This window comes from Nilaparvata lugens, chromosome 10, assembly GCF_014356525.2.
Source record: "Nilaparvata lugens isolate BPH chromosome 10, ASM1435652v1, whole genome shotgun sequence".
NCBI lineage: Eukaryota > Metazoa > Arthropoda > Insecta > Hemiptera > Delphacidae > Nilaparvata > Nilaparvata lugens.
In genome coordinates this window covers 14,018,387-14,045,695 of record NC_052513.1, presented here as the reverse complement: position 1 = coordinate 14,045,695, position 27,309 = coordinate 14,018,387, and the positions used below count along the sequence as shown (strand labels likewise).

The following is a 27,309-nucleotide window of genomic DNA, read 5'->3' as shown; positions in this document are numbered from 1 at the left end:
TTTAAAAATAAGAGCATTTATTGCAACAGAATACATACACAACGTGTTTATTGTTGGGCACTGGCTTCAGCTGCCTCTCGTTTCTTCTTCTTTTCCAACTTGATCCTCTTTCTCAGAAGCACATTCTTGTCACGTCTCTTATCTGTCTTCTCCTTCACCATGCTGTTGTAGAGGTTCTTGTACTTTCGCGGAATCATTCTCTCCCTTAGCTTCAATTCCTGTCTGTCAATTGCCTTCTTTTCGTTGGGATCCTCTTTCACAGGCTGTCCTTCTTTGACGCCCATTTTCTTTTTCTGTAAAGATAAGATATTCATTCATTCAAAACATCATATAGAAAATATATAAAGATATTCAAACCATAGAGAAAAGACACATACAAAGATTGGTCATTCATGTTCTAAAATTTTAAGCCAATTTTTTTTAATCAAGATTCAAGATTCATTTTTATTGGCCATCAGGCTACAATATGAGCAATAGGCAAGTCATATATACATGTTAAAAGTACAGTACACACAATTAGATAGAATATTATTCTCTAAAATTACAAAAATTTATAAATTCATTTATATAAATTGGAGGCACATATGAGGAGAATAGTTAACAATTTCTAAGCATTTCACAGTCAAGCATAAAAAATGCGATCAATTACAAAAGTCAAAACATTTATTTAGAGAATTCAGGACTAGAATAGGTAACAAAATCATTCATGATGAAGCATATATTACATTCAAGATATTCATTTGTAGCACATAACAGAAAACACTTTAAAGTTTGTAATATAAATTAAAAAGTAGACACAAGACATAAATAGATTGAAAACACTTAAAAACTTACATTATAAACGGAAATTTTCGGGAACTGAGCTCCCTTTTTCAAGATATTAACTAGATATTAACTAATTCAAGATATTCAGATATTCCTCAAGTAACCGATTCCTAATCAAGCCGACCACTGTCTATAATTTACCGTTTTGATCGGGTAAGAGTGTAAGACACAGTATGAGAGACTACCACCGTCACATAATTTCACGAAAAAGAACTACTTGGACTATCGGCTTGAGTTAACAGTGACAATTGAAACATAAACGCCCTATATACCATGGGATATCTACTTATGCTATCTTTTTTCTATTATACAGTATAATTCACAGTTGGATATCGTCAAATAAAACAAGAACACAACAATCAATGTTGAGACTTAATGAAAAAAATAATATTAGAATCAATAGACTATTGAATGAAGTAGTAAACACTCCAGTCATCAAATGAATGGGTCATAAAACTGCATTCACACGTAACAGTATCAGTGTACTTGTCCGGTTCAGTGAAAATATCATTGCCATGTCTTCTAATGGGACTATCCACACAGCCCGATCAAGCGAGAATGAATAGTCCCGTTAGAATTCATAGAAATTATATTTTCATGTTCATTTATACTGTTTTGTGTCAATCTAGCTCTATTTAGAAAGTATTATGGATATAATGTTTTACAGCCATACTTATTTCGGTATTATACAGGGGATTCAATATAAATATCATTAGTCTTGTGATAAAGTAGAAAGGTTATCTTACACAAGACGTGGGTAGTATAGAACTGTTTCAAGTCATAAATATCAATAGTCATGTGATAAAGTGGAAAGGCTATCTTACACAAGACGTGGGTAGTATAGAACTGTTTCAAGTCATAAATATCAATAGTCATGTGATAAAGTAGAAAGGCTATCTTACACAAGACGTGGGTAGTATAGAACTGTTTTAAGTCATAAATATCAATAGTCATGTGATAAAGTAGAAAGGCTATCTTACACAAGACGTGGGTAGTATAGAACTGTTTCAAGTCATAAATATCAATAGTCATGTGATAAAGTAGAAAGGCTATCTTACACAAGACGTGGGTAGTATAGAACTGTTTCAAGTCATAAATATCAATAGTCATGTGATAAAGTAGAAAGGCTATCTTACACAAGACGTGGGTAGTATAGAACTGTTTCAAGTCATAAATATCAATAGTCATGTGATAAAGTAGAAAGGTTATCTTACACGAGACGTGGGTAGTATAGAACTGTTTTAAGTCATAAATATCAATAGTCATGTGATAAAGTAGAAAGGTTATCTTACACGAGACCTGGGTAGTATAGAACTGTTTTAAGTCATAAATATCAATAGTCTTGTGATAAAGTTGAAAGGCTATCTTACACAAGATGTGGGTAGTATAGAACTGTTTCAAGTCATAATATCAATAGTCATGTGATAAGTAGAAAGGCTATCTTACACAAGACGTGGTAGTATAGAACTGTTCAAGTCATAAATATTAATAGTCATGTGATAAAGTGGAAAGGCTATCTTACACGAGACCTGGGTAGTATAGAACTGTTCAAGTCATAAATATTAATAGTCATGTGATAAGTAGAAAGGTTATCTTACACAAGACGTGGGTAGTATATAACTGTTTCAAGTCATAAATATCAATAGTCTGTGATAAAGTAGAAGGCTATCTTACACGAGACCTGGGTAGTATAGAACTGTTTCAAGTCATAATATCAATAGTCATGTGATAAAGTAGAAGGCTATCTTACACAAGACGTGGGTAGTATAGAATTGTTTCAAAACATAAATATCATTAGTCATGTGATAAAGTAGAAAGCTATCTTACACAAGACGTGGGTAGTATAGAACTGTTTCAAGTCATAAATATCAATAGTCATGTGATAAAGTAGAAAGGCTATCTTACACAAGACGTGGGTAGTATAGAACTGTTTCAAGTCATAAATATCAATAGTCATGTGATAAAGTAGAAAGGTTATCTTACACAAGACGTGGGTAGTATAGAACTGTTTCAAGTCATAAATATCAATAGTCATGTGATAAAGTAGAAAGGCTATCTTACACAAGACGTGGGTAGTATAGAACTGTTTCAAGTCATAAATATCAATAGTCATGTGATAAAGTAGAAAGGTTATCTTACACAAGACGTGGGTAGTATAGAACTGTTTCAAGTCATAAATATCATTAGTATTGTGATATAGGAGAAAGGCTATCTTACACAAGACGTGGGTAGTATTATAGAACTGTGTTTCAAGTCTAGTGTGTGAGAGCTTTTTGTAAATGGGCCACCGATATGCTCCTGATTCATTTCCGTATTAATAATACAAGCTGAAGAAAAAATTCGAATTGCGTTGTATATTCATTCTTAACTGAGCGCAGACAAGATTATGATGATGGTTTCCATGACGAAACACTAGAAAATAACTGTTGCAGTTAAGACACTTTATCGAAGTTTAAACAGTGTCCTAACTACAACAAAGATGAATGAAAGTGTCTTGACTTCAAGAAAGACAAATCAAAGTGTCTTAACTTCAAAAAAGACGAATGAAAGTGTCTTGACTTCAACAAAGACAGAACAAAGTGTCTTAACTTCAACAAAGACAAGGTTTTATTGAGAGAAAAAAATTGAAAATTAAATTCCTTACCTTCTCTTCCCTGAGTCTCTCAATCACTTGTTCTCGATCAACATTCTCAGAGGTAATCGGCTCTTTCTCTTCATTTCCTCCATCTTCGTTGTCACTGTTATCCTTTGTCTTCCTCTCCTTATTCTTCTTCTTGCGTTTGTTAGTTGGAAGCAGAGAACTGATTGATTCTGTAACAAAACATCCAATGAGAAATAAATAAAATAATAGAAATAGATTCTTCAGAATTTTGAAACTTGAGTCGAAAATGTTCTGTCGGAATTAGAAGTAGAAATATTCCAATACATGCGGGACCGCGACTCTTTCAACTTCTCCCACCTTGTCTTTAATCCACAGATAGAAAATTCTGTTAATTTCAAAATTGAAGCACTATCTATTGCAAAAACCTTACTACACTATTTCGGAATAAACATACTTTTCAGCATCTAGAGATGATAGTCCTTTTAAGGTTTAATCACTATGATCAGTTGATGATACTTTGGTCATCCCAAGACACCATTATTATGGTTTAAGGGTGAAGTAATTATTTGACAATTCCCCAGTCAAAAGACTGTGTTGTAGAATAAATTAAACTGAACTAGATTCTGTAAAAAAACATACAATGAGAAGATTTTTATAAAGATTTTTCAGAATTTTGAAACGAGTCATAAATATTAATAGTCATGTGATAAAGTAGAAAGGTTATCTTACACAAGACGTGGGTAGTATAGAACTGTTTCAAGTCATAAATATCAATAATCATGTGATATAGGAGTAAGGCTATCTTACACAAGACGTGGGTAGTATATAACTGTTTCAAGTCATAAATATCAATAGTCATGTGATAAAGTAGAAAGGCTATCTTACACAAGACGTGGGTAGTATAGAACTGTTTCAAGTCATAAATATCAATAGTCATGTGATAAAGTAGAAAGGCTATCTTACACAAGACGTGGGTAGTATAGAACTGTTTCAAGTCATAAATATCAATAGTCATGTGATAAAGTAGAAAGGCTATCTTACACAAGACGTGGGTAGTATAGAACTGTTTCAAGTCATAAATATCAATAGTCATGTGATAAAGTAGAAAGGTTATCTTACACAAGACGTGGGTAGTATAGAACTGTTTCAAGTCATAAATATCATTAGTCTTGTGATATAGGAGAAAGGCTATCTTACACAAGACGTGGGTAGTATTATAGAACTGTGTTTCAAGTCTAGTGTGTGAGAGCTTTTTGTAAATGGGCCACCGATATGCTCCTGATTCATTTCCGTATTAATAATACAAGCTGAAGAAAAACAGCTTCGAATTGCGTTGTACATTCATTCTTAACTGAGCGCAGACAAGATTATGATGATGGTTTCCATGACGAAACACTAGAAAATAACTGTTGAAGTTAAGACACTTTATCGAAGTTTAAACAGTGTCCTAACTACAACAAAGATGAATGAAAGTGTCTTGACTTCAAGAAAGACAAATCAAAGTGTCTTAACTTCAAAAAAGACGAATGAAAGTGTCTTGACTTCAACAAAGACAGAACAAAGTGTCTTAACTTCAACAAAGAAAAGGTTTTATTGAGAGAAAAAAATTGAAAATTAAATTCCTTACCTTCTCTTCCCTGAGTCTCTCAATCACTTGTTCTCGATCAACATTCTCAGAGGTAATCGGCTCTTTCTCTTCATTTCCTCCATCTTCGTTGTCACTGTTATCCTTTGTCTTCCTCTCCTTATTCTTCTTCTTGCGTTTGTTAGTTGGAAGCAGAGAACTGATTGATTCTGTAACAAAACATCCAATGAGAAATAAATAAAATAATAGAAATAGATTCTTCAGAATTTTGAAACTTGAGTCGAAAATGTTCTGTCGGAATTAGAAGTAGAAATATTCCAATACATGCGGGACCGCGACTCTTTCAACTTCTCCCACCTTGTCTTTAATCCACAGATAGAAAATTCTGTTAATTTCAAAATTGAAGCACTATCTATTGCAAAAACCTTACTACACTATTTCGGAATAAACATACTTTTCAGCATCTAGAGATGATAGTCCTTTTAAGGTTTAATCACTATGATCAGTTGATGATACTTTGGTCATCCCAAGACACCATTATTATGGTTTAAGGGTGAAGTAATTATTTGACAATTCCCCAGTCAAAAGACTGTGTTGTAGAATAAATTAAACTGAACTAGATTCTGTAAAAAAACATACAATGAGAAGATTTTTATAAAGATTTTTCAGAATTTTGAAACGAGTCAAAAATGTTCTGTCGAACTTCACAATAACGTATTTTTATGTGACTACAAGATAAAATGTTGAAACCAACACATCTTCAGCTGTAATGCTGAAGCAGAAGGCTTCAGAATCAGATCTTATTATTGAGTCGCATTGGTATATTATATTAAATGTATATATCGGTGATATACAGAACAAAGTGTCTTAACTTCAAAAAGACGAATGAAAGTGTCTTGACTTCAACAAAGACAGAACAAAGTGTCTTAACTTCAACAAAGACAGAACAAAGTGTCTTAACTTCAAAAAGACGAATGAAAGTGTCTTGACTTCAACAAAGACAGAACAAAGTGTCTTAACTTCAACAAAGACAGAACAAAGTGTCTTAACTTCAACAAAGACAGAACAAAGTGTCTTAACTTCAACAAAGACAGAACAAAGTGTCTTAACTTCAACAAAGACAGAACAAAGTGTCTTAACTTCAACAAAGACAGAACAAAGTGTCTTAACTTCAACAAAGACAGAACAAAGTGTCTTAACTTCAACAAAGACAGAACAAAGTGTCTTAACTTCAACAAAGACAGAACAAAGTGTCTTAACTTCAACAAAGACAGAACAAAGTGTCTTAACTTCAAAAAGACGAATGAAAGTGTCTTGACTTCAACAAAGACAGAACAAAGTGTCTTAACTTCAAAAAGACGAATGAAAGTGTCTTGACTTCAACAAAGACAGAACAAAGTGTCTTAACTTCAAAAAGACGAATGAAAGTGTCTTGACTTCAACAAAGACAGAACAAAGTGTCTTAACTTCAACAAAGACAGAACAAAGTGTCTTAACTTCAAAAAGACGAATGAAAGTGTCTTGACTTCAACAAAGACAGAACAAAGTGTCTTAACTTCAACAAAGACAGAACAAAGTGTCTTAACTTCAAAAAGACGAATGAAAGTGTCTTGACTTCAACAAAGACAGAACAAAGTGTCTTAACTTCAAAAAGACGAATGAAAGTGTCTTGACTTCAACAAAGACAGAACAAAGTGTCTTAACTTCAACAAAGAAAAGGTTTTATTGAGAGAAAAAAATTGAAAATTAAATTCCTTACCTTCTCTTCCCTGAGTCTCTCAATCACTTGTTCTCGATCAACATTCTCAGAGGTAATCGGCTCTTTCTCTTCATTTCCTCCATCTTCGTTGTCACTGTTATCCTTTGTCTTCCTCTCCTTATTCTTCTTCTTGCGTTTGTTAGTTGGAAGCAGAGAACTGATTGATTCTGTAACAAAACATCCAATGAGAAATAAATAAAATAATAGAAATAGATTCTTCAGAATTTTGAAACTTGAGTCGAAAATGTTCTGTCGGAATTAGAAGTAGAAATATTCCAATACATGCGGGACCGCGACTCTTTCAACTTCTCCCACCTTGTCTTTAATCCACAGATAGAAAATTCTGTTAATTTCAAAATTGAAGCACTATCTATTGCAAAAACCTTACTACACTATTTCGGAATAAACATACTTTTCAGCATCTAGAGATGATAGTCCTTTTAAGGTTTAATCACTATGATCAGTTGATGATACTTTGGTCATCCCAAGACACCATTATTATGGTTTAAGGGTGAAGTAATTATTTGACAATTCCCCAGTCAAAAGACTGTGTTGTAGAATAAATTAAACTGAACTAGATTCTGTAAAAAAACATACAATGAGAAGATTTTTATAAAGATTTTTCAGAATTTTGAAACGAGTCAAAAATGTTCTGTCGAACTTCACAATAACGTATTTTTATGTGACTACAAGATAAAATGTTGAAACCAACACATCTTCAGCTGTAATGCTGAAGCAGAAGGCTTCAGAATCAGATCTTATTATTGAGTCGCATTGGTATATTATATTAAATGTATATATCGGTGATATACAGAACAAAAAGTCCCTCCGCGGTGAAATATATACAAAAAAACACTCAAAAACCTGTCAAACTGATTTCTAAAAAGAACACAATGGCCCATTATGAATAAAACCAGAGCAAATGCTCATGAGCAAAAGCATTGAGCATAAGGTTTTGCTCATGAGCAAAAGGTAGAAGCAAAAGCATATGCTCATTTTGATATGAATAAGCTTTACCTTATACTCTTACCTTATGCTCCTGAGCTCTGGAGCAAATGCTCACGTATTTTGAAGATTTTTCATCAGCTGATTCGCTTTTGTAGCCTTAATTTGTATTTATAGCTCACGGAAGCGCTAAATATGCAAAGAGGGGGCACCGCTTGTGTTTGCGTCGTCTGCTCTGTTTTCTTATGAATACAGTTTTAGATTAGTTGAGTTTAGAATATTTTAAAATAATAGCGTGAAAAAATGTCATCTCTATAATAGGCTAATCTTCAGCATATTCTTATAATATCAATAGCCTACTTATAATCATCTACACTCACATATTCTTAAATGCCTATTTCCTATTTTGTGATGGCTATCTTACACAAGACGTGGGTAGTATAGAACTGTTTTAAGTCATAAATATCAATAGTCTTGTGATAAAGTAGAAAGGTTATCTTACACAAGACGTGGGTAGTATAGAACTGTTTCAAGTCATAATATCAATAGTCATGTGATAAAGTAGAAAGGCTATCTTACACAAGACGTGGGTAGTATAGAACTGTTTCAAGTCATAAATATCAATAGTCATGTGATAAAGTAGAAAGGTTATCTTACACAAGACGTGGGTAGTATAGAACTGTTTGAAGTCATAAATATCATTAGTCTTGTGATATAGGAGAAAGGCTATCTTACACAAGACGTGGGTAGTATTATAGAACTGTGTTTCAAGTCTAGTGTGTGAGAGCTTTTTGTAAATGGGCCACCGATATGCTCCTGATTCATTTCCATATTAATAATACAAGCTGAAGAAAAAATTCGAATTGCGTTGTACATTCATTCTTAACTGAGCGCAGACAAGATTATGATGATGGTTTCCATGACGAAACACTAGAAAATAACTGTTGCAGTTAAGACACTTTATCGAAGTTTAAACAGTGTCCTAACTACAACAAAGATGAATGAAAGTGTCTTGACTTCAAGAAAGACAAATCAAAGTGTCTTAACTTCAAAAAAGACGAATGAAAGTGTCTTGACTTCAACAAAGACAGAACAAAGTGTCTTAACTTCAACAAAGAAAAGGTTTTATTGAGAGAAAAAAATTGAAAATTAAATTCCTTACCTTCTCTTCCCTGAGTCTCTCAATCACTTGTTCTCGATCAACATTCTCAGAGGTAATCGGCTCTTTCTCTTCATTTCCTCCATCTTCGTTGTCACTGTTATCCTTTGTCTTCCTCTCCTTATTCTTCTTCTTGCGTTTGTTAGTTGGAAGCAGAGAACTGATTGATTCTGTAACAAAACATTTCTGTAACAAAACATCCAATGAGAAATAAATAAAATAATAGAAATAGATTCTTCAGAATTTTGAAACTTGAGTCGAAAATGTTCTGTCGGAATTAGAAGTAGAAATATTCCAATACATGCGGGACCGCGACTCTTTCAACTTCTCCCACCTTGTCTTTAATCCACAGATAGAAAATTCTGTTAATTTCAAAATTGAAGCACTATCTATTGCAAAAACCTTACTACACTATTTCGGAATAAACATACTTTTCAGCATCTAGAGATGATAGTCCTTTTAAGGTTTAATCACTATGATCAGTTGATGATACTTTGGTCATCCCAAGACACCATTATTATGGTTTAAGGGTGAAGTAATTATTTGACAATTCCCCAGTCAAAAGACTGTGTTGTAGAATAAATTAAACTGAACTAGATTCTGTAAAAAAACATACAATGAGAAGATTTTTATAAAGATTTTTCAGAATTTTGAAACGAGTCAAAAATGTTCTGTCGAACTTCACAATAACGTATTTTTATGTGACTACAAGATAAAATGTTGAAACCAACACATCTTCAGCTGTAATGCTGAAGCAGAAGGCTTCAGAATCAGATCTTATTATTGAGTCGCATTGGTATATTATATTAAATGTATATATCGGTGATATACAGAACAAAAAGTCCCTCCGCGGTGAAATATATACAAAAAAACACTCAAAAACCTGTCAAACTGATTTCTAAAAAGAACACAATGGCCCATTATGAATAAAACCAGAGCAAATGCTCATGAGCAAAAGCATTGAGCATAAGGTTTTGCTCATGAGCAAAAGGTAGAAGCAAAAGCATATGCTCATTTTGATATGAATAAGCTTTACCTTATACTCTTACCTTATGCTCCTGAGCTCTGGAGCAAATGCTCACGTATTTTGAAGATTTTTCATCAGCTGATTCGCTTTTGTAGCCTTAATTTGTATTTATAGCTCACGGAAGCGCTAAATATGCAAAGAGGGGGCACCGCTTGTGTTTGCGTCGTCTGCTCTGTTTTCTTATGAATACAGTTTTAGATTAGTTGAGTTTAGAATATTTTAAAATAATAGCGTGAAAAAATGTCATCTCTATAATAGGCTAATCTTCAGCATATTCTTATAATATCAATAGCCTACTTATAATCATCTACACTCACATATTCTTAAATGCCTATTTCCTATTTTGTGATGGCTATCTTTATAACAGGTAGCTTTTGTATTTATTCTTTTGTAGGAATAATGGTGATATATATCATGGTTGAATCTAAAAAGAGTTTTATAGTTCTACACTATTGGTTGTGATAGTATCTGGTATAGTTTCCTCTTCCTCATACGAATTAGTTGAGCCATTTTACTATGAGCAAAAGGTGATAAGCTGCTCTAGACTAGACTCACCTTTTTTGAAGCATTTGCTTCAAAAGTTGAGCAAATGCTCTAGTTTATTCATACAATTTTGAGCAAAAGCTTTTACCTTGGAGCAAATGCTCAAACTATTTTTTTGATGAGCAAAAGCAAAAGGTTTTGCTCTCGTTTATTAATAGAAAATGAAGCAAATGCTCCATATTTTAGAAGAATGAGCAAATGCTCAACTTTATTCATATGGCCGATTATAGCACCACACATCTACTGCGGAAAGACTTTTTGATCACTCAGTTCAGTACGAGTCCCGTAGCTTTGCCTCCGTGACTTTGAAACGACATATAGGCAAGGTATGGTTTGCTGGGTAATATTCACGGCTTAGCAAAAACATCAGGCTTGAGAAACCCTAGATCCCTGGATGGAGGAAGCTCCCTACACACAGAGATTCTTCATGTATGAGAGCGTTGAAACGTATCACCAACAATGGAAAGAGCATGTAGAACGAATGTCAGCTGATAGACTATGTTGTGTTAAAAGGACGTAACATCTTATGTATCTTTTGGGATGCAACACGTTGCATTTGAGAAGATACAAAAGAGCATCTGTTGGTTGCTTATGGAAAGATACATTAAAACTCCTTGTGTATCTTTTCGGATGCAACACGTTGCTTTTGAAAAGATACAAGAGCATCTGTTGCTTATGGAGAGATACATGCTCAAAAATCTGATGTGGCGCACTCACAAAACTTTCCTTGCCGTTATGAAAATTTATCACCTGACGCTGGTGTTCACGCGCATCTCAAGTCTACTATTCAAAGATCCAAGCCAGTTGGTGACAGGACAATAACGCTGGAGACACACGAAGTCTGCTATCTCTTCATAGTGAATGATTCAATAGAATCAACAGTTGCCAACAGTTTGCAATTGAAATAATAACATTTTCTCGAATTTCGAGCTTATTTTCAATTTTAGGTGAAAATGTTACTGAACATTAAATGTAGAGATTCTCATGCTGAATCTTTTCCACTAGAATTTTTTTGTTTAAATTGTATCTGAAGCCTGATAATTGAGAATCTAAAATCAAACTTTGCATAGATGGGGCGGAGCTCCTGAAATTTTTACAGATATGGGACTCGTGGCAGTTGATAGAGCTTATCGATGACTATTCCAGGTATAACTTTAATCGAAATCGTTGGAGCCGTTTTCGAGAAAATCGCGAAAACCCCTGTTTTTGACAACATTTTCGCCATTTTAGCCGCCATCTTAAATCGCATTTGATCGAAATTGTTCGTGTCGGATCCTTATATTGTAAGGGCCTTACATTCCAAATTTCAAGTCATTCCGTTAACTGAGTGATGAGATATTGTGTACACAGACGCACATACACTCATACACACACACCAAAGACCTTAAAGAGATATAGACCCACAATGCCTATGCCTTCCCAATGATAGCTCTTACTTGAAATTGAAGGCCGCCATTGGGGTATTTTAGCACGAGATATTATATCTATAGATATTTGTAATACTATAGATCACAAAGGCATTAGTGGCATTGGTATGTAATAATCTTATGGGTTGCCCCCTCAATGGCGGATTTCAATTCCAAGTACGACACTAGCGCTGCATGTGAGTCTATGCATCTTCAATGTCTTTGACACACACACACACACACACACACACATACAGACCAATACCCAAAAACCACTTTTTTGGACTCAGGGGACCTCGGAACGTATAATAGAAATTTACAAATTGGGGTACCTTAATTTTTTTCGGAAAGTAATACTTTCCTTACCTATGGTAATAGGGCAAGGAAAGTAAAAAGCTCCTTGTGTATCTTTTCGGATGCAACACGTTGCTTTTGAGAAGATACAAAAGAGCACCTGTTGCTTATGGAAAGATACATTCTCAAAAATGTTGGATGTTTTTGAACGGGTAGTATTGTAGTCTAGTGGCCCTCCGCCGATAGGCAAAGCTACAGGATCCGGACTAAATAAATAAATCAATCAAAAAGCTCCTTGTGTATCTTTTCAGATGCAACACGTTGCTTTTGCACATACAAAAGAGCATCTGCTGGTTTTGCAAAGATACATTTCCAAAAAGCTTCTTGTGTATCTTTTCGGATGCAACACGTTGCTTTTGCGAAGATACAAAAGAGCATATGTTGCTTTTGTAAAGATACATTCTCAAAAATGTTGGATGTTTTTGAACGGGTAGTATTGTAGTCCGCCGATAGACGAAGCTACATGACCCGGACTGTACATTGGTATAATATATTATAGTCTGTTGAGTAGATATTTACCAGTATTTCCGTCAGTCTCCATGACAATCTGTTCGGGAGGAACGTAATCGTCTGATTTCTCGTGAGTTTCGACGAACGGAGACAGATGAGGAGGCAGCCTCATTCCCACAAAGTATCTGTCTTCAGGCAACAGTTCTCTCGTGTTTACTGAGTCGAATATCCATTGTGGTTGAACGTAATACCTGAGAAATGCGTGAAACGGATCATATAAATTCCATGTCAAATGCTAATTTGATGAAAACGAATTAAAATAATATGGAATCAAGTGTTTACAGTGAAAACGAGAGAAATTCGAGAAAATAAATAACTGCTCATTTCTTTTTTATTGAAATAGATAAATACATATATCCATACATACAAGAAACAAATACATCCCAAAGAAAAATTTAATTGTGGTATTAAAGTATTTTGTATATTCAAAAGTTTTATTCAAATTTTGTATATTCAAGTATTTGTTGACCGAGCGAAGTGAGGTCTAACATTCAAGTCGACGTTTTGGCATTTCTCTTAATGTTTAAATGTTGCGCATTTACGGCGAAACGCGGTAATAGATTTTCATGAAATTTGACAGGTATGTTCCTTTTTAAATTGCGCGTCGACGTATATACAAGGTTTTTGGAAATTTTGCATTTCAAGAATAATATAAAAGAAAAAGGAGCCCCCTTCATATCACTCCTCATATTCACTCCTTCATAGAGTGAAAATCAGACTATAGAATTATTCATCATAAATCAGCTGTCGAGTTGACTATAAATGCAGTTCAATATCTCAATGTAACTTGGTAAAAAATTAGCAGCTGTATAGACTATAAATTGCATGCCTCATTGAATGCAATTTTTATGCACTATTGAATAGGATGCAAAGAACTTATAACAGCTCGTCTGGGCGCCTAGATGTCTTCTGGTTTTCTCGCGCTAAATTCCGGAAAGCGTTATATGATAATTAAATCTTGTGTAAGCATGATCTGATCAAATAAATAGTTAGTGTATCAATGTGGATGTGCTTATGGTTTGGGACGTCGTTATAACTGCGCGAGGTCTACTGTTCAGAGAACTACTAGTATATTCAGTATTTTTGCTTTGCAACTTGCAACTAAGTAATGCTAAGTCAAGTTTTGATCTAAATTTACTAAATAAATAAGGTAGCTTACTTGATGTTGAAACTACTAGTAGTATTTGTTGTAATTTTAAGACTAAATTCACTTGTTCAATCACAATTTTACATGATTGAACGGGTGACAATCACTTCTGTTGATCAAGTACCAGAACGATCAAGCAGCTTCAGTATGTAAGTTCCCGTTGCTTCCAGAAAGCCAAATAGTATCATATATTTAAGGCTGTGCAAAGGCTAAAAATAAACTTTCTATTAGGGATATTTTTCAAAGTTTTTTGATTAGTAATATTATCAAGCTATCAAAAAGTAAAAGTTTTCTCAGGATTTTTTTTTCGATCATTAATATTTGAGATATGAGCGCCTAAAGTTCTAATTTTTGGGACAGAACAGTTCATATTCATGAGATTTAGAGGATAAATTTTCATGGTATTGTTGATTGAATAAAACAAAAAGTTTTTGAAAATATCAATTTAAGAGAAAGTTATTTAATTTACTAAAAATGACCAAAAATAACTTTTACTTGAGTTATTTTTGGTAAATTGAATATCTTTCTCAAAAATTGATATTTTCAAAAACTTTCTGTTTTATTCAATGAACAATACCATGAAGAATTTATCCTCTAAATCTCATAGATTCATCTCTTACCGAATTTGAAATGTTCTGTCCCGAAAATTTAAAATTTACGCGCTCATATCTCAAAAAGTAATAATCGGAAAAAAATGTTTTCCTGAGAAAACTTTTTATTTCTGATAGCTTGATGATATACGAATCGAAATACTTTGAAAAATATCAACAGTAGACAGTTTATTTCTAGCCTTTGCACAGCCTTAATTCTAAAATGATCATAGAATTCAATCACAACTTACTCTACCTTAATATATACTACTTGTCGACAATCTGAGGAATAATCGGCAACGCCATTTGTATTTATGATTTCACATACATCATTTAAAAGTATTTATGTGATAACAAACAAGACCTTGATTTGCAACCAAAAGCCAACTCACTATAGTTTGTATGACGCTGGAAGTAAAATCATAATATTGCCTTTATTACTCAGTTAAAGAACGTGATAAAACACACGTTCATAACTTACACGTTGGAAATTAAATCGCTTTACCAATTCAATTTTTTTCAATTTCAATTTATTTTCCTTTACACACATACATAAAATACAAGTAAAATTAAATTACAACAAGAATAAACAACTAGCAAAATTAGTACAAAAAAAAAACAAAAATGTCCGTACAAGATGCTAATTCAGAATTTGGTGTAAAGGGGTGGGATTGAAGCTCTTCCAACTATGGTTACCCATGTACTAGGAAGGCTTTCAATCCTTGAGAGGGAAAATAAAGGATTAGGAAAAAAGGTGAGGTGGGATGATAGGATAGTTAATTTAATAAAGAAAAATAAATAAAAAGGTCCACACTAGATTGGTAAGTGAGCACACAAAAACACTAAGTTCCTCTTTCACTTTGTTTAATTTACAGGTAGAAAAAATAGTTCGTTTTAATCCAAATACTAATATCATGTTTTATTTTTTTAGTCAATTTTGCGCAGCAGATATATTCTTCAGGAATTTTATTTATCAATTTAGTGCTTAAATATATGAGTTGTCTTCTGATGGTTTCAATGTTTGTATTGTACATAAGATACTTATTTGAGGAGGGTCTCAGATTGTACAGGTTATTGATTGTGTTATTTGTGCAAGGAAAATTAGCTTTATGTTTGATTATATATTTCGCTACATTTATTACGTACAACTACCTAACTGTTAACACATTAAACTCTTTGAAAGTCAAGTCGGTTGGGTAAAGTCTGGGTTTATTTAAAATTGTTTTGATAAAAAACAAAAACTACGTAAAATTACGTCGATAAGTTTAATTAAATCCACGACTAGCTTCCAACTCCCAAAAATAATACATGGATCATGACGTCATGTATGAAACACTATAACGTGGACTTCACTAAAGCTATTCGCTATTCACTAATTCAATCACTGTACCTCGATATATACTGCTTGTCGATCATTGGTCTGTCGACAATCTGATGTGTGATGGTTTCGTCGGTTTCATTGAAGGTGGAGCCGACCATGAGTGACTCATCCCAGGACACCTCGGCACCGAAGCATCGCAGCGTGAACACGATTGGTTCGCGCGGCACTTCGCGGTTCACGAACACTTTCAGCCCTTTGAACAGCGTCTTCAGCTTCTTGATCTTCTCGGCTTCGATTCTGGCCTTTTCCAGTTGCTCTTCGCTCTCACCCTAAATACAAATGAAGTTTTAATAAATTCATGTAGTTTCAATAATTTAATAATTCATAATTATTATGTATAACATTAAATAATTGAATAATTGACATGCATGCGGCAAGTGATGTGGGGCTTAAATGGATCGAAGGAGTATTTCAGAGAATTGACATTTGAGGCAGACCCATAGTGGCCATTCCAAAATGTGCAGTAAAACTGCATATAGCATATTGTCCTTCAATGTACATTTTTAATTTAATTTATGTTTTGTGTTATTTTCTTTTAAATTATGACAAGTCACTTCTGACGCTTCCACATGCTGGCCCATAGAGCATAAGCTTATATTATATTGAATAATATTATTATGTATTGTTATGTCGCAAATTAAAAAAATCTGGTGTGACGCACTCACACAACTTTCCTTGCCGTTATGAAAATTTATCACATGACGCTAGTGTTCCCACGCAATTCAAGTCTACTATTCAAAGATCTAAGCCAGCTGGTGACAGGACTATAACGCTGGAGACACACGAGATCTGCTATCTCTTCATAGTGAATGATTTAATAGAATCAACAGTTGCCAACAGTTTGCAATGGGAGATGAGATATCGTGTACACAGACGCACATACACTCATACACACACACACATACAGACCAATACCCAAAAACCACTTTTTTGGACTCAGGGGACCTCGAAACGTATAGAAATTTACAAATTGGGGTACCTTAATTTTTTTCGGAAAGCAATACTTTCCTTACCTATGGTAATAGGGCAAGGAAAGTAAAATTGATCAACAACGATTGTTTCATGCATCTATAAAAGGCAAGTTTTGTGGATCCAGCGGACCACAAGGGAATCTTGTGTGCTGGATGGTTTTTTCTCGTAATAAACTGTGGTAATAAACTATTTTTTAGTTTTTGTGAAGTATTGTTCATTACTATTGTTCATTTGTGTGGGTTATGTAATGTATTTTAATTATTTTGAAAACTTGTTTCTTGAAGAGAATAAAATATGATTTGAAAATATATCCTGATGGATAGAGCAATAGCCAGTACTGAAAGAACAGTAGGCTACTAGTCTAGCATTGGAAATTTTGTGAGATACATGGATTTTGCACCAAACTTTTACTTTCCTTGCCCTATTACGTAAGGAAAGTATTGCTTTCCGAAAAAAATTAAGGTACCCAAATTTGTAAATTTCTATACGTTTCGAGGTCCCCTGAGTCCAAAAAAGTGGTTTTTGGGTATTGGTCTGTATGTGTGTGTGTGTGTATGAGTGTATGTACGTCTGTGTACACGATATCTCATCTCCCAATCAACGGAATGACTTGAAATTTGGAACTCAAGGTCCTTACACTATAAGGATCCGACGCGAACATTTTTGATCAAATGCAATTCAAGATGGCGGCTAAAATGGCGAAAATGTTGTCAAAAACAGGGTTTTTGCGATTTTCTCGAAAACGGCTCCAACGATTTTGATCAAATTCATACCTAAAAAAGTCATTGATAAGCTCTATCAACTGCCACAAGTCTCATATCTGTAAAAATTTCAGGAGCACTGCACCATCTATGCAAAGTTTGATTTTAGATTCCCAATTATCAGGCTTCAGATTTTCAATTGAACAATTTCAAGTGGAAAAGATGTGCATAAAAATCTCTACAATTAATGATCAGTAACATTTTCACCTAAAATTGAAAATAAGCTCGAAATTCGAGAAAATAAGATTATTCAATATTGCAAACTGTTGGCAACTGTTGATTCTATTAAATCATTCACTATGAAGAGATAGCAGACTTTGTGTGTCTGCAGCGCTATTGTCCTGTCACCAGCTGGCTCAGATCTCAGAAAAGTAGACTTGAGATGCGCGGGAACACTAGCGTCAGTTGATCAATTTTCATAACAGCAAGGAAAGTTGTGTGAGTGCACCACACCAATTTTTTAGTTTTGGTTAAAGAAGAATGAGCAATCTGAGGTATTGTAGAACAATATTGGAGCATGAATTAAGAACAAATTGATGATTTAACCGTGTAAGTCACCAAGAACTTTCATTTATATTTTTTATTTTTATGTTTACATTGTTACATAAGATATTTTATTTGATATTGTTTATGAAGATATTTTCAACGATTAGTTGCGTTTTTCAAGTTATCATGGTTTCAGTCTAAGAAAGATAGGCGCTTTTATAAAATTTAGGCTGGTCTATTTCAAATAATTGTAACATATGATTTTTGGCAAATAAATTTCAATTTAGGCGCTTTTGTTATATTTAGACTAGTCTATTTCAAATTCCAACGTATGAATTTTTGACAAATAAATTTCAATTTTGATTGATTATGTCAATTCTAGCATGATAAATTTAAGAGACCTTTAATAATGTATTCAGCTCCTAGCAAATCAAGATTATATCCATAAACAGAAATAACAAACAGTTCTCAGATGAAAATGCTTGTATTGAAAACTCTTCTTGTGGAGAGGAGCTCAACGGGAACAATTAATTTTATTTGGAAATGAACTGACCGTATTGAACGTATCAATCTCGCATTCTTCTTCCTCAACTGGTTGCGCTTGCGTTGCTTTTTGTAGTGGAATGTTCAGAGCTGCTACCCTCTCACACAGAGAGTTCTCTCTGTCCATCAGATTCGAGTCAGTGTCAGGATCTATCAACAAATCATTCATTTATTATATCTATTCATCCATTTGTATAAAATCATCACACTTATCACTAAAATGATATTGGATGAGGAAAAACAGACGAAACCCTTAATTCAGAGTAATATCAGGAAATAGATCAATAACAAGTAGATAGAATCAAGTAAATGATCAATTAAAATTGAGAGCAGTTCCTGACCGTTTTAAAACTGCGACACACTAGGTAATATATGGTCGAGTGACATAAAAAATAATTGGAACCACCAGATTGGAAGTCAACGAGTCAATAATTTTCGTAAAAATCTTGATCTGAATTTAATCCGATCAAAAACTGATAAGGTAATTAACAGAAAAATTATTTGATACATGACATTAAAAAAAACTCAACTTGCTAAATGAAGTACCTTACTATAATAATAGGGCTTGAGGTTGAATGTAATGAATGAATTTCATGCTCAATATTGTAAAAATTTTAACCTAATAAATAAATATGAAGATTTCGTATTGGGATAGCATGCTGCCTAATGAAACATTTTTTTATTTAACTAATTCAAAATTGTGTGAAAATAATTCAATGAAATTCAGTGTAGGCTATATTAGAAATACAACGGTTTGCAAAAAGTAGCCTTGGATAGGATACGATAGAATATGATTCATGATGAGTACAGTATTAGAATAGAAAGACTTTTTAATTTGATTACGAGGCAAAGTATGCACAGTAATACTCTATCACTTAACTACGTTGATAGGAAAATATACACATCAGAGTATTGGGAGAATACTACTGAAATTTCTACTACCGAAAGTGTCTTAAATGCTTCAGTTGTTCAGTTATGCAGATATCTCATACTTTAGTCCAGTCTTGACTCCTATAATAAGGAAATGAAAAATATAATAATCAATTGAAAATATTTATTGGAAAGATAAAACTTACCAACAAATGTAACTTTTGGAGGGTAGGATAGATTGAGAGAATGATAGAGTCTGTAGTTGACAAATCCCAACAGCACCAGGTAGAATGAAGTGAAAGTCGACATGATCTTGAAATCCACATCGTCTTTTGTAGTGGGCTGAAAAATTAATTAGTTTCGTTGAAATAAAATGTTATTAAATTGTTACTACAACAATTCATCAATTTTTCAAGTGAAGCCTGGTCCATACTCACAGTATTTTTGCCAAATCTGGCTGGCATGATCATACAAGACTGACGATAAACCGGGCTCAAGATAAATTATTGCAATAAGTCACACAATATTTTTTACATTTATCGAATTCATGTTTTCTCAAAGTGTAAATAGGAAATGACATTGGGTAATACCATAGCCACCTCTAATACATAGAGATGGGTATGGTAATACTCGCCGTGCCGGCAGAACATCCAAAAGGATCTCTCTGACGATAATAGCCATAAGAATAAATAAAATAATGTTTTTATACGAGCTGATATTAGTCGGTTGGATTTAATATCAACAAATAAAATCGATTCAATTTGAATAAAATTAATAGAGAAAATAATCAAAAAGTAATGAATAAATAAATTTCAATAAATAAATAGTTCATAGAGAATAATTAATAGTTTTTCCTTTCAACAAAATCCCGATACATCTCTTCCGAATGTGAATAAAATAAAGTATTAATTTTATTAATTGAAATAAAAAACTGTTAGGTTGGATTCCCCCACAACAGTGAAAGAGAGTGAAAATATAATTCCCACAAGTTCTAATTTCACTATTCCCACTCAGTCCGGTAGAGGGAGTATGAATGATCCCATTAGAAATCAATGGAATTATATTATCACTGTTCACTGCCACTGTTGTGTGGGAATCTAATTTTATTTTTTCAGATTTTAATTAAAAAATCTAAAAGTGACAACCTAGTTACATTTGGACTAATGGTTCGGAACCCATCTAAAACTGTAGGTCCATTCATTTCTCCTTATCATTCGCCTCATTACCCACGCACAAGCCTAGATCTCATGTGAGCATTACCCTCAGCAAAAAAAGACTAAATTGGAACCGTTTCAGGCTTGACCCTGTGGTACTTTCCTGAGAGCTGTGTAATTGTGAATACTTTTTGTGTAGTTGAGAAGTTGATTTTGTGGTAATTATTCAGATTAAATAAACAATTGACCACAAAACAGAAGAGATGTGGCATAGTGCAGGTGCCCGTTTGGCCCTTCTGTAAAATAGTGATCCTGAACTGTACTTGATAAATTCTATTCTGTTTCAATAGTTTAATAAATTATGAATGATTGATTATGAACTGACCGCAAAACAGAAGTGATGCGGCATAATCCAGGTGACCGTTTGGCCCTTGATCTCAGCCTGAAAGTAGTAGCCCCTTAATGGAGATGAAGACCTTACGCAGCCATTGGCCGGCAATCACAGCATGCATGAACTCAAAGCTCAGCCGGCGGCAGAGCAGGGGCTGTTCGCGCGGCAACGGGTTCACCAGCGGAAACGAGGCGTACAGGAAGCACATTGTCAGACAGTCGTCCAGGTCACGTAGAGCGCTGATGAATGTCGGGTATCTGGTCACAACAGATTAGATTAGATTTATTCATTCATTGAAGTTACAATATATGACTTACAATATATGAGCTACAATAGATAAGATTTCATTATTCATATAAGTTACAATATACAGGGTGTCCCACGATAGGTGTAACAGCCGAAGACCATATATTCTACATTAAATTTGCAACAAAAAATTGCCAGTAAAATTTTCTTATATCGACCTTAGTTTTCCAGATATTTCGATATTTTTGAAAAACGTAAATAACTACAAAACTATCAGTCAAAATCTAATTCCAAGGACATGGTTGGATAGAAGAAGAAATTTCCAATAAGATTCATATAATTTGTTCATTTATTTCACGTTTTTGAACTTTTTATGAGTGTTCTAACTGTTTGAAATTTGGCTTTGAACTCGACGAATGTACTTTATCAACTTTGAACGCTAATAAAAAGTTCAAAAACAAAGGAACAAATTAAATGAATCTTATTGGAAATTTCTTCCTCTTTCCAACCATGTCCTTGGAATTAGATTTTGACTAATAGTTTTCTAGTTATTGACGTTTTTCAAAAATATCGAAAATTCGAAATATCTCGAAAACTAAGGTCGATATAAGAAAATTTTACTAAACATTTTTTGTTGCAAATTCAATGTAGAATCCATGGTCTTCAGCTGTTACACCATTCGTGGGACACCCTGTATATGCTGGCTAAGGGAGACAGAGATAATACATTCAGATAATACTTCAAAAATTAAATCCCAGTTCTCAATAAATGGGGAGTATTCGAAGTTATCCGAAATGAAGTCTGTTTACAGTTATTCTAACAACAGTTTGATACTCTTGTAACATTCAAAATTGAATGTGCTTTCAACACATTGTAACAAATTGAATTGTTACTAGCATTCAATGAAAAGTTAATGCAAGATTGTTGTTGCATTTTATTGAAAATATAGTAAATGGTGAAACTGCAATCTTTCATGAATGTGGTGAGAAATAAGATTTGCTGAGGCACCTCATTCCACAGATGCAAATTAACTTAGATGGTTAGTGCATTGCGTTGACAAATTGAAAGCTTTGTTCACTTCTGAATGTATGGAATCAGTGTGAAAACCTTCATATTTTATGTTATTGTTTTTACTACAGTATAAAACTTGAAAAACATATTGTTTATAATCTTTTTGCTTGTATCTGTTTCTCTGCCATAATTTTTCTTGTAAAATTGGTGTTGTACCGTTGGAAGTTGGGTAAATTATTTATTTATTTACAATGCACATAAAATAAACAAAAACCAAACATTTACCTTTCTTTAACAAGATGATCCAATTTCATTTCCGGGTAGGAGTTGAGAAGCCGTTTCATTTCTTTGAACTCTTTCAATGAGTGAGCGCGACCAATTTTCTTGCCATGGGTCTAAAAAATAATTAAAGTGGATAATATAATGAATAATAATTCATGAAATCTTTATTGGTTCCCAACACTATATACATAATGAAAAACTAATATCACCATGATATGATAATAATTGCACTACCAAAGCAACTAAGGAAAACCCAATTGAGGCGAGACCAAATAAGGCGTTTTCAGACTAGCCGGCAGGGCAGGAAGCTCTCCGATTGGCAGATTGGGTTGGATTTCAGGAATCAGCTTATAATCTGCCAATCGAAGAGCTTCATGCACTGCTGACTCGTCTGAAAACGCCTAATGTAATGAGCATGGTCTCGCCCTAGCAATAATTTAACGTAATTCACAATATTACAATATAACTTCTCCTTTAAAATTTGAAATCTTATTTGATTTTCTGAAGTAGCGTATAGTTTGAGGAAGGTAATATTAGGGACAAGAAACATATAGTGAGGTCCACGTTATAATGGCAGTGTAGGAAGATAGGAGAAAAGGGTTGCCAGATCTCAGCCTTACCACCCAAACAGCTGATACTGGTATATCTGATCAACTTAACTGTCCATTATTGTTGAAAATAGTTAATCATATTTCATTTGTCAAGAAAATATATTTTTTAAAGATGTGATAATAAATTGTCATTGAGATTATATATTTTGTCAATTAGTTGAATTTCTACATTGTTGATAAACGATGTGGCAACATCGCAATGCGCGAAGGAGATAGCGCCATCTGCTTTGTAGAACGATAGATAAGGATAGCAACACCATTGCAAATCACACACTGCCATTATAACGTGGACCTCACTATAGGAGACTTTCCATGCAATGGTAATTTCTGGTTGCAAATTTTGCTAGCGAGATCTGTCGGAGCTTTATGGAAATTGAATTATTACTCAGGCTAGTTGGTGGCGTTTGTAGCGGAAAAGTTGTGTACTTGGGAAATAACAACTGGTTTTGAAGCGTTGTGAGGTTGGTCAGGGTTTTGTGCCTGACTAGGGAGGGAGTGAGAAAACTTTATGCTTTCTCAGCACTACCGCTGAGAATGAATTGATGTTTTATTGCTTATGCTTATCCTTTATCTATGGTAATATATTAGGATCTGAACTGTTCTATATTTTTTGTCAGTCATTCAATTTCAGCTGTTTTAAATCCATGAAATCAAGCCGGTAAACAGCTGATTGTATCAAATAAACATATGATATCATTACAGCATCTATACTGTAATAAAATCATATGTTATCTTTACAGTCGAGTATGTTTCCTAGTTCCGAATTTGGAACAGCAAAACTGGTACAAAAACCGCCTTTTAGCGCTCCAGGTGGAAGTTTTGTCAACTACAATCAAGAAATTCCTGATTCGAAACTTATAAACTAGGTTATGCTTTCTGTTTCTCAATTATTATTTTATAGATTATTATGACAAAAATATAGTGTAAGTTACTTGGACGTGAATGTCTTTTGCAGTGCTCGAATGAAATTCTCGAAAAAAATAGAAACATCATTCTCGCCTGCAAATGGCCCTTCCCGTCCTTGTGACTTGAGATTCTATTTCAATTCAATATAAGCTATCAAAATTTAAAATTGACTAATATGGTTAAAAAATTCCGAATAAAACTGCGTTTAAACGAAAATTATTTGGAAGTAGGGGAGTTTTGGGACTTGTTCTAGATCTTTTTTCCTGATGTGCCGAATTGATTAAGCTGAATAGCCTATAATATTATACAGGTACCACACCACGAGATGGCCCCTGTTTTCAATTGTTCAAATATCAACCACTGGCCATCTCGTCGTGTGGTAGCCTCGAATTGGAAAGATTAGTGGATAAACAATGCTGAAACATAATTAAAACATAATATTATGATATCTTACTCGTTGTTCGCGTATTTTCCATATGATTGGCTCATGCATCAAGAACTGTATGTCCTTTTTGTGGTAAAGTGTTTTGATGGAGGTGTCCCCGCGTTGGGCCTTCTTTCTATTCCTTGGTTCTCTTGGATATATTCCTTTCAAAATACACAATCTGCGAAAATCTTTCAAAGACAGTTGGAGCTTTTTCATGGCCGTGGTTCTGCTCCAGTACTCTGTAGCTTCTCCCGCTTTAAACTGAAAAAGTGAAACATAGCCAATCAATGATAATTATTTGACAAAAATTTTAAATAATTATATTAGAGTCTGGTTTCTAGGAGACCTATTAAATCTAATTGATCATTAAACCCATAGATTTAAAGATCTATAGGATTTTATAAGTGTTTTTGAAAACGGGCCAAGGACAGTTCATCCATACTACTGGATAAAAAAAGAATTGAAATTAACATGTTTGAGATAGGAAAAATACATGTTTGACGCATTTGCACTGATTATCTTGAAATTTTGTATAGAGCTGGCCAATAACGACAGGACATGCATGAGGAACACGTGTGTACACACATGTCATCATAAATTGTTGTGTCAGCAAAAGGCTTCGAACAAAATTTTCTGGGGTTTGGCTTTTGTATCTTCTTTTTTTTTTTAATTTTCTCTTCCTGTTTATATTTTGATCTTGTATCATTATAATTTGTAATTTTAAGGTGGTTCATTTATTGTTATTGGTTGTTTATTTCATGATGGAAGCTGCTGTCAAACAGTTGCTTTTGTTTGAAGCGTCTCGCTGATGACTCAACATGCATGACGAGCATGTGTGTACACACATACAGGGTGCGGCAGTCAATCCCGCATTTTTGAAATAGGTGTAAAAAATAAACGGACGTAGATATCAAAAATTATATTCATAAAATATTTTTCTACATTAAAAAGCATTTAAGAAACATTGAAAATAATCACTGTTTGAAAATAACATCAGCAAGATGGCGGCCTTCCCGAGTACGGCATTCGCGCAGGCGATTTGCGAAGCTGTTCATAACATCACGAAGCATAGGCTGAGGAATTCTCTCAATTTCTAGCCGGATTCTTGCCTTCAGTTCACCAACAGTATGAGGTCTTTCTTCGTATACTTTACTTTTTAGGTAACCCCACAAGAAAATATCGCACGCAGTGAGGTCTGGTGAACGGGACGGCCACGGAACCGGGCCATTGCGGGGAATCACTCGGTTTGGAAAAACTCAGTTAAGAACATTCATGCTCACGCGGGCTGTGTGACTTGTTGCTCCATCTTGTTGAAACAATGTTTCTTCATTCACTTCATGTTGCCGAAGCTGAGGAATGAAGAATGTCCTTAACATTGTTGAATAGCGCTCAGCATTCACAGTAACAGATCGCTCTCTTTCGTTTTCAAAAAAATAAGGGCCTATGATACCCGACGAGTACATTGCGCACCAAACTGTTACCTTAGATGAATGGAGAGGTTTTTGATGTAATTGTTGCGGGTTCTGGTCACTCCAATACCTAAAGTTCTCAGCCTAAGAATTCCTCAGCCTATGCTTCGTGATGTTATGAACAGCTTCGCAAATCGCCTGCGCTAATGCCGTACTCGGGAAGGCCGCCATCTTGCTGATGTTATTTTCAAACAGTGATTATTTTCAATGTTTCTTAAATGCTTTTTAATGTAGAAAAATATTTTATAAATATAACTTTGATATCTACGTCCGTTTATTTTTACACCTATTTCAAAAATGCGGGATTGACTGCCGCACCCTGTATTAAACACACTTGTCCTGTCATTAGTGGCCACCTCAAGAATTTATAATAATTGAATGGAAGCAATTTATTAATGACAAGACTTACTTTACAATAGTAAGGCTAGGCCTACCTTAATATATTTTCAATTAAGAAATTTAAAATTGGAGATTCTACAACAATTACTAATGGGTTTGATTTTGCTAATGTATTAATCAACAATTGTGCAATATTATTATGAAGGATAGGACAATTGAATTTCATATACGGTAACCTAAGTAATATTGATTTAGGCCTAATATATAAAATAGCCTATATCTTTACAGTAGACTAAATCTTGTTTTACATTGATATTATTTTAATCAATATTATATGTATGTTAGTCTTTATCATAAATGAATTGTTAAAAAAAATAAAACTAATTTCAGGATATTGATTCCAAGTTAGGCTAATTTTAGGATTTAGATGACTTATTTAAAGCTTATTAACCAATCTATGAGAAATATACCTATGAACAAAAGAAATACAGTTTTATTATGTGTTCAAGTTTTGAATAATATTTTAATGAATAAAAAACAGTTTTAAGAGTTATTATGAAACAGTTTAACAGTGTTAAACAGATTCATAATATGAGATAATTTGTGGAAAGCAGTCAATGCTGCGCAGTTTGACAATTATTGGATAATTATTGATAATTATTTAAACTTGAAATGTATAATCATTGAACGGAAAACTTAAGAACTTACCTTCTTCTTTCTCATCCCCATTTTTAATCCTAAATATTAACACAAACCCAATAATAAATAAACAAGTTGCAATAACAAATCACCACGAGGTGACAGAAGCTAAACTTCAATCAAAGAGGTTATGTTGATCGAAATCGAAACTCCGAAGTTCAAAACTCTCGAAGTATAAATAATCGACTATTCAATCAGAAGTCGATAGGTCGAGAGAGCTACAGCATTACTTGACTCGCGGTAAATTCAAAATAATTTTAACTATAGAAAAAGCGTATCGTACACAATTACAAAGCATGATTTTTGTTT

The 27,309-nt window shown here is 33.8% G+C and overlaps 1 protein-coding gene across 1 annotated transcript; it reads right to left on the bottom strand.

Annotated features, from left to right (window-relative positions):
- On the bottom strand, positions 1-27,139 carry LOC111045821 (pescadillo homolog). Its single transcript, XM_039436626.1, is given in 16 exon segments — positions 1-293; positions 3,470-3,718; positions 5,055-5,221; positions 5,341-5,374; positions 6,772-6,938; positions 7,058-7,091; positions 8,879-9,045; positions 12,725-12,906; positions 15,843-16,102; positions 18,606-18,745; positions 19,672-19,807; positions 21,005-21,076; positions 21,078-21,267; positions 22,553-22,662; positions 24,521-24,754; positions 27,010-27,139. Coding segments are annotated over 16 exon segments (2,409 nt in total). The 5' UTR covers positions 27,031-27,139; the 3' UTR covers positions 1-47.
- Positions 27,140-27,309: the final 170 nt, after the last annotated feature.